This window comes from Vigna umbellata, chromosome 3, assembly GCF_029865625.1.
Source record: "Vigna umbellata cultivar VRB3 chromosome 3, Vumbellata_1.0, whole genome shotgun sequence".
Classification (NCBI taxonomy): Eukaryota; Viridiplantae; Streptophyta; class Magnoliopsida; order Fabales; family Fabaceae; genus Vigna; species Vigna umbellata.
Genome location: NC_142167.1, coordinates 25,673,696 through 25,683,187, shown reverse-complemented (window position 1 = coordinate 25,683,187; position 9,492 = coordinate 25,673,696). Strand labels below are relative to the sequence as shown.

The window sequence follows — 9,492 nt, the reverse complement described above, 5'->3', positions numbered from 1 at the left end:
AAGGAACAAGAAGTGGTGTAAGAATACTTAACCAAGAGTAGGTTAAACTCGTGTAATCTCTGAAAAGATTAATGAAATATCTTAAGAGATCGTAAGGAAGAACTGGACGTAGCTCAGATTAAGTAAACCAGTATAAAAATAGTACTTTATTGTTTTTCTCTCAAAGCTTTTACAAAGTTTTTTAAAATGCCATTGTCATAACGTATTCTTATTTACCTATCCAATAAGACAAGCATCTAAATGTAGTACATCTCTATATACTCTCATTATAATTCATTAGGACGTTGCTTTACGAAAAATGTTTTAAAACACTATTCACCCCACCCCTGATCTCTCTCTCATGTTTTCCTATGAACTTCAAGAATCTTTTTATTTCAAGCTTCTTCATGTCAACTTATTTTTCTTTGACTATTTAGAAGTGTTCTAAAATCATATTAAGAGTTTTTGTTTCTTATTGATTATGACTTCTACATTTGCATTTTCTTCATTTAAAATTTTCAATTCATATGATTTTGAAGGTTTTTAACAAATTTGAACGGCTTAAATCACCATTAATGTGTATTAGTTTATAGGAAAAGTCTTTTTAGAGTCTTCAAATTTTATACCAATTACTGAATTGATAGAATAATTCTATTATAGCTTTAAAAATAGAGTTATTGCAGCAAATTTCAGTATAATTTCCCAATGATAATGAATAATACAAGTAAGCTCATAATTATCACAAACAAATATAAGTAGACAAAGATTGTTTGCAAATAAGGAAATGAAATTGAAAATATAAATGACATGAAATATTTTTTACTTCATTGTTGTGAAGGAGATGATGGATGTTCAAGTGATTGATATTGGGGCAAAGAGGAAGTTTTGAAGATTTGTAAGAGCTCGATGAAAGACTATCTAAGCAACAAAGCTTACAGCTAATTGTTCAATGAGTTGCACTTGTCTTTCTTTCATTGCTTGTAGGTGTTCTTCAAATGTAACACTTTTTGCACAATATTGATCCATTCAGATTTGCTTACTATTTAGATTGACCAACAACTATATCTGACAATACAAAACAATTCATGAATGAATATAAGAAATTGTTTTTATGCATGTAGATGACATCAATAAAAGATTATTATCTATAAATATTATAACACAAAATATAATTTTACCTGATTGTAACTTCTTTTAATTGAAGTTCTAATCTTATCGTTGACACGGTGAACTTCTTGTAAAGATCTTGTCTCCATGCTAAAACAATATGGCTTCCACAAATTTTTGACCGTTGAAGATGTATTTAATTCTAGTAGAGATTCAAATTCTTTATCCTCTTCTAATATCCATGATTTTGAAACTTCTTCTCTCATTTCATCAAATTTCCAACTTGAAAATATTGTTGCACCAATCTCCAATTTCAAAAGTTCTTTTGCTTCTCTAATGTGTAATTTAACACATTCAATTGATCCTAAATTTTTACAGTAGCAAGAGTCAGGCCTACCTTCTCCAATACCTTTTGTACTATTTTCACTAATATTAGACACTGGCCAAACTTGAATACCTAGCCACTTTAAATCATCATCATTATTATGACATTTTTCATTTGTTGAGTCTTCCCACTTAGGAACTTCAGCTTGAAAACGAGGTCCAATGGGAATAATTGCCCTTGGAATTCCATTATCCTCTGATAATGAGTTGTTTTGTGTTTGATTTAGTTCCATATCTTCACTTTCTAAGTTTGAAGAATGTGAAGTCTGATTCGAATCATCAAAAATCTCCATTAAACAATGGTTCTAATACTTTTGAAAATTTCAAAATTGATTTCTCCTTCATTGATGTCTTGTTACTTACTAGTGGTATACTTAGCAGTAGTTGTGACCAAATACTTATAGTCTTTAGTCTTTCAAAGGTTGTTCACATGTTTGACTGACTCCTCAATATAGGCATCATAAACACCTAGTTGAGGACAACATTCATCATAATTAGCGTATGTTTCTACGTTCTCATCTAGGATGTCATTTATAATAAGATTAAAATTATTAAGAGATAAAAATATTCTAAAAGTCATATCATAAAACACTAATTTTGAATTAATTAAAGAAACAAGTACATTTAAAATAATTTATTGAAGATAGAATGCTTAGTTTGAAAATTTACATCTAATGTAATGCTTAGTTTTAAAATAAAATTTTGTTTTTAAATTTAGAAAAGAAATAATAAAATCATATTTTAAAATATGATTTTTACAATTTGATGTGATAGTTCTCTAATTAAAGTCACGGAGGAGTTAAATTTAATCCTTGTTTTAAATTTACTCATTTCTATAATTTAAAAATCCTATTTTTTTTAAAGTAAAATTTAAATTTGTTTTAAAGTAAAATTTAAATTTTAGGTTAGAAAATAGTATTAAAAGAGTTACACTAAAATTTTATTACAATTAAAACTCTTAAAAATATTATTATTTTATAATAATCGTGTCATTTGACTTATAACACTTTATATTTTAGAAATAATATATATATATATATATATATATATATATATATATTTGAACTGATCAGTGATAATATTAATTAAATAGTACATATAATAGTACTAAATACAATTTTATAACATTAAAAATTAAAATAAAATATTAGTTTATTGATTCTTAATCTTTAATGTACACATAAAAATTCAAATATGTGCATCAGAACACACAATTAAATAAGAACATTGCCTATTTTAACAAATTAGCATCTATAATGAAAATAAAATGCATTAATATATAAAAATTTAGAATATAAAATTCTAAATTATAACTTAAATATAATTGATTAAATTACATGTTTAAAAGAATATAAAATAATATTAATATTTTGTATTGGATTTGAAAAGGGATAAAAATAGACCAAAAGCTATCAACAGGTTACAAATCTGACAAATGGAATTGTTACAAATGTGAAAAACATATTTGTTATAATGGTGAAAAATGCTTTTGTTACATATAATGAATACAGATCTGAAAAACAATTCAGATCTGAGAAACAATTATATTAAAAATCTTAAAATATGTAAATTTTACAAATATGTATTATTACATGTCTGATGATAAACAACACTATTACATATATAGAAGACTCTACTCCTACAAATCTGTATTGTTACGTATCTGATCAACAATACAGATCTGATAATCACTTTATTATAAATCTACCATATTGTTATGGATAGGAGAAATATTACACTCTTCTTATAAATCAAAGAAAAACTACAATTCTGATATGGATTCTGATATGGATAAAGGTACACTATATCATTGGACATCTAAAAGAAATATTTACAGATACAGATATAAAAAGAGTATCTTTACCTTAATAAAAATCAATTTACTTAAATTATAACACAAAACCTAATATTTTGGGATAAAATTTTACATGTATATTATGTGATACATACAGAAATCAAGCAAATTAAGTATCGAAAACATACTCGGTGATGTCGAACAACAGGATCTGGAGTCAAATTTTTCATTGGGCTTCAGAATGAAAATGGCCGAGGAGCAGAAACTTGGGAGATAATGAGAAATGGTAGGGTTAAAATATTTGAAAGTAACAGGAGATTTGGGGAAAAGAAGAAGTTGAAGGATTTGGGACTATGCTGTCACTCTTCCTTTTCCAATGAAGTAGAATGACTAGAATTGCTCCTCCCAATGAGATAGATTGCCTAGAGGCTCACAAAGCCAAGCAGAGACTATTGGTTATTTATAAGCACAAAAGCGAGAATAAGAATAGATATGGATCATGTAATGGGAGATATTTCTGATTTAAAGTATGTGATAATAAAAAGATGTTTTTATAAATAAAATTATTATATTATAATTTTAATTATGGATTTGTTAAGTTAAAAATTTTAGTTGATAAAAAGAATTTTATTCATAAAAAACATACTTCGTATTTTAATAATTTTTATTTTTAATTTAAAATAAAAAAAATAGAAATTATTTAAATATCTTTAACCTTAAAATATAAAATTCATAATATATAAAAATATTTTTGTCAACTAAAATTTAGTACACTTTAAGAGATTACATAAGTTAGCAAACCCCTTTAACATATAGCTTGGATTAAAAAGAAAGAAGAATAAAAAAGTTTTTTTTTCCTTGAGTTGTTTGTATTGCAAGTTAGCTCATGTATAATTGTAGTTTTGATTTATATATTAGTTAGAAAGCTTATAAACCCTTAAGAAATAGAAGAATTGGGAGATGTGTGACTTAAAAACACTCTTAGGTGTTGTTGTCCAGACTTGAGGGCATTTTAAGTCCCACATCCTTTAGTTCTCTCCACTTACTTCACCCTTAAGGTTATATACATAACCTAATGGTCTCCTTTGTACACACACCTTTGATTGAATGAATATAAGAGTGATTTGCATTCATTTGCTTATCTTCTTTGAGATAGAATTTTGTCTCTTAATCATCTTTTGGGTCTTATCTTGTGAGAACAAGTGGTGATCCAACCTTGGCACCTATCTTGGATCATTTCAAGTGGCGTGTCTTCAAACTCCTAAGTTTTCCTATCCTTTCTCTCATCTATTTTAAATCTTTTTAATTCCATTGCTTCTTTGTCTAGCTTAGTCTTAGGCTTACTTCTTTCTAAGCATGTTATTCTATATCAGATGATGGTCAACAAGGACAATTTGTAGAACCAAATGTAGGAGATTCAAATAAAAATGGTGATCCTATAGATTCAATTTTTGGTAACTCAAGAAAATTATTGTTAGATGTTTGGAATGATTTTAAGAAACAAAAAGTAGATGGAAAAGTCATTTTAAGCGATGTGCAATTATTGTTCCAAAAGTCTTTTGGGTGATGCAAGGCAAGGGACATCACATTTGAGAAACCATTTCAAGAGTTACAAGCTTCAAACAACACAAGACATCAAACAATCATTTTTAAAAACTCCTAGTGGTAAAACCTAGTTGTTGGCAATTATGTGTTCAATCAACAAATAATTAGAGATGTGTTTCATGATATGAGTGTCCAATGTCAATGATTGATCACATAGGCTTAAAAGAATTTTGTGTTGTTGTAACACATCTATTTAAGGTGGTTTCTTGAAACACCTTAAAAAGAATATTATGAAGAATTACAATGCAGAAAAAAAGAAAATGAAATTAATGTTGTCAAGGAATCAAAGTCAAGTTACAATTACAACTTATATGTGGACTTCTACTAATCAAAATAGAGGTTAGATGACTATAATAACTCATTTTATTGATGATATGTAGAGGTTACAAAGTCGACTTGTGAGGTAATAACACAATTTATTTTAATTATAACTTTTATCTTAACTTTGTTCTTATTGACTAAATTATAAAAATTTGACTTCCAAATTTAGGTTTATGTATGTGTCTGCTCCTCATACAAGTCAAGTTCTTGCCAAATTGTTGGTTGAATGTTTAATGGATTGAAATCTAGGTAGAAAATATTCTACTTTAACAGTTGATAATTACACTACAAATGATGTTATGATTCATCGTATTTTAGATACTAAGATATGAATGGAATCATTTAACATGCTTTTTCACATAACATGTCAACAAACATATTTTCAAAGATAGAAAGAAGGCTCCATGAAGTTGTAACTTCTTTTTCACGCGGGCAATAGGTTGGCCTGCCTTGCCACATCCCAAACCTACGTGGGCTACGGGTTGGGCCTATGAAAGTTGGCAAACCTAAAATCTCAGCTCACCTCACTTTCTTCATACAGATTCACGTGTTGGCCTGTGTAACCCGCTACATTTTGTCATCCCTGATTATATTAGAGAAATATGTTATTTTTTTTTATTTCACTATAATTATCTTAAGCATATTGGTTTTTGTCTTGAATTTTAATTATTAGTGATTGTTAAAATTATTATAGGGGAAAAGGTAAAAAAGATCTATGGGAAAGATACATTTAGAAGAAGGAATAATTGTTAATTTGAATGATTAGATACTATGGGTATGTCTTTTTTTTATTATCAAATCACTAAAGACACAATAGTTGGAGCACTACCATGAAACGAGCACTATTGTGAACCACCCACAAAAACTAGCAACACACAGGTTAACCACAGCGCCACCACAAACATCGAACATCGCAAGGACCAACCAACCACCCGCAACATTAGTATCTTACTCCTTTCATAGCACAACAAGATCAACCAACCACCTGCAACACCAACACCTTCCTCCCTCTTCACAACATCAAAAGGATCCACCACTTGTAACATAACATACACCAAAGTTGGGCTACAAAGCATATTCAAACAACTTGGATGAAGAGAATTGGTTACATGTAGAGTGAATTGATTTTGTCTCCACACTACCAACGCATAATTGATTCCCTTAAAGGAGAACCTATTCTCTTCCTCTCTAGCATGAATAGTTAAAAGCATGGTAAATTGGAATTTAAAATTATGGGCGTTTACGTAAATCTAGGTAGCGAGTTATGTTTCCCTCCTCGTCCCTTCATTCATACAAGGATGGAAATCTTCCATTCTTCCTCAAATTTGTCTACGTAAATCGACGATAATGCTTGAAAGCAAATAGGATGATGATGAATGCATATTTATAATCTCATTTAACCATTAATATAAGTTTCTTAATTGGTTTATTAGCTTAAAATATTTTTTCAATTAGGATTTATTCTAAGATAGCTAAATGAGCTTGAGATGAAAAAATATGTTAAACGTAGATTTTTAGTTGTATAAACATTCTTTAGATATTTTGAGATGTTTTGTATGTAATTGAAGCTAAGGTCATGGATTATCTAAGTTATAGGAAATCAAGTCAAGGATTACTTGAAGAAGACAAGAAAAGTGTAAAAAAGTGAAGAAATAGTGACTGCTAAAAAGGGATTTGAAACAAAAAAAATTGGACCTTGCGGTTTTCTCTATCTTTTTTCACAAAAATCGCTTTGATAATACAATAATCTTTATGATAAAATATAATTTCGGGAAAATATATCTTTTTATATTTTATTTGATATTTTTAAATAATTATCTTATTTAAGTATACTAGAAAATATCAAAAGATAATAAGTGTCAAATATTGTAAAAATGTGGCAAGATCTTAAATATTTTTAAGCCTCCGTAACAACCAAATATATCTTAAAGATATTGAATTTATTTAGAAGATAATTGGAGGAGATTACATTATCAAAAAGAATATTACAACAATAGAAAAAAGGCTCAATCCAATTTCTTTATAAAGAAACTTAGGGAAACACATACAAGGCACTTAGGAACCCTTTGACGGGACCTAACTTTGACCTATTCATCTTCTTTCACATCATTCCCCCTTTTTTCTTTTATTTTTAAGTTAATTTTACTATTTATTGAGTATTAACCCTCTCAGATTGGTTATGCTGTCATTTTTTAATGGATTTTGATGTTAGAATAAAATAATGTGTTTGTTATTTTTATTATTGTTGTGATTTATTTTTATTTGTCTTTTATCTAAAATTAATAATTTCTACATTATAGCTAGTTGGCATATGCATATTAATTATAGGGTTGAATATATTTTTGATCCCTTAATTTTCAGTGAAAATTCGAATTAATCCACTTTGAATCTTTGGCCCAATTTAGTCCTTCAACTTTAAAAATGTGTGGATTTAATCATTTTAACCAAATCGTATTAATTGTAATTGACGTTTCAAATACATTTCATGATAGCATTTGAGTTGTTTACACTGTTTGACATATTTTTTTCTTTAATGTTAGTTGAAAAACACATTTTTTTTCTTTAATGTTAGTTGAGAAACACGTAACTTAAAAAACTTTAGTTAAAAGAACTAAATTCACGTAATTTTAAAGATGATAAATTAAATTAATCCAAAATTTAAAAAATGAACTAATTCAGTTTTTATTGAAAATTAAGAGATTAAAACATATTTAACATTTAATTACATAAATAAAAAAATATTAATTTGAATTAAATATATTTTTAGTATGTTAACTTTTACTCAAGAATTGAATTCGAATAGACTGTAAATCTAAGAAAAGATACTTTACAAAAGATGTTAAAAATTTAGCATCAAAGCAATTTTTTTTCCAGATGGCAATCAATTTGAAATGTTTTTTATTTTGAAATTGAATATTTGAGAGGCACCTCACTCGTGAATATTTGGAGGGAAAAAGCAGTCCAAAATTTAAAGGTGTTTAAGCCAATATGGCAAAAATCCAAATGTTTTGCAAAAAAAATTCTCCAGTTTTTTGCCCCATTGGGATTATATTGATGCTTGGACAAGAGTGTTTTGGTATCAAAATAAGAGCAATCGTCATTCATGGCTAATCTATTTTAACAGAAAAATCAAGTACAAATTCGAAATAGTTTCCTCCAATGATAATCCTAATGTTGAAACCGTAAAATTTTGTACTTCCTTTGTAAAGATAAACTATAGTTTTCAAGTTCTTTCATCTCTCCCTCCCTCCAACCATTGCAAATTACTATCATTGTAGTTTCCTTTTGTGATTTTCTCTTCTCCCTCTAATTAGTAATGTGTATCTGGTCTTCTCTTATGATTTAACTTTTTTTACATATTCTACATTATTGTTTTTGTTTTACTATTCCGTACAGTATCCTATTTCTCAGTATAATCAATTTACTTTTGGTTCTAGTCTCATCCCGTTATGGTATCAAAGCCTAATGGGGGAAATAAGGTGATACTTACTAATGTTATAATAAGGTAACATGTATTATGATAAATCAGGCAAATGTTTTTATGAATTACTTTATTTTAAATTTGTATAGAGTAATATAAAATCAACTGAAATGAGTTGTGACTGGAGATATTGGTTGCTTTGTTTTAAATCTTGATATCAGCTATAGAAGTAAGACATGTTTCGTTTGAGGACAGTAAATCTAATTTGACCATATTGATAAGATTTGAAAACTGGAGCTAGAAACCCAGGTGGTCATGGTTATACTTCATAACTTCAAAAAAAGTTTTTCCAAACCTAGATTTATTAGATATTGTGAATTTAACATTGATAAATGTTGCTTTCCAGAATCAAATGAGGGCAAAGATACCAAATCTGGTATAGTCGTTACTATAACCTCCTCCGACATATTTCATGTCGCCTTTTTATCAAAAAATTTGTTTCTGCTTCAACCTCTAACAGGCCAAACTAAGATTTGTTCACTAAACACACAATCAAACTTAAAAAGAAATTTCTCCCAGAAACAATATCTTTGAAGAAGAAATTTGCTTCAAAGATATTATACCAAGCCATAAATAACGAGAAAATACCTAAAATCTCATAGGATGAATTATATATTCCAGAAGAAAACAATTGTATATCTTATGGTATACAATACATCTTGTGTGAGAGTTCATTCTAAAAAAATTTAGTATTTACCAATTAGATTGATATTTTCAAACTAGACTTCTTCTTTAAATACATTGTTTTCGGAAAGAATTTCTTTCTGGATTTGATTATTCTCAATGAGAAATTGTGATTTAACCTATTACATACGACCTT

General features: G+C 27.9%; 1 protein-coding gene across 2 annotated transcripts; it reads right to left on the bottom strand.

Annotated features, from left to right (window-relative positions):
- Positions 1 to 695: 695 nt before the first annotated feature.
- LOC124825573 (AT-rich interactive domain-containing protein 2-like) lies at positions 696 to 3,746 on the bottom strand. 2 transcript variants are annotated; one of them, XM_047298218.2, is made up of 3 exons: positions 3,454 to 3,745; positions 1,158 to 1,938; positions 696 to 1,044 (listed from the first exon to the last, which is right to left on the bottom strand). In XM_047298218.2, the coding sequence occupies exons 2-3, from the start codon at positions 1,761 to 1,763 to the stop codon at positions 1,039 to 1,041; spliced, it is 612 nt and encodes a 203-aa protein (XP_047154174.1). In that variant the 5' UTR covers positions 1,764 to 1,938; positions 3,454 to 3,745; the 3' UTR covers positions 696 to 1,038. The 2 variants fall into 2 exon arrangements, with proteins under 2 accessions (XP_047154174.1, XP_087965458.1); XM_088109332.1 differs by lacking the exon at positions 696 to 1,044 and having other exon boundaries at positions 1,051 to 1,938; positions 3,454 to 3,746.
- Between the last annotated feature and the right edge of the window lie 5,746 nt (positions 3,747 to 9,492).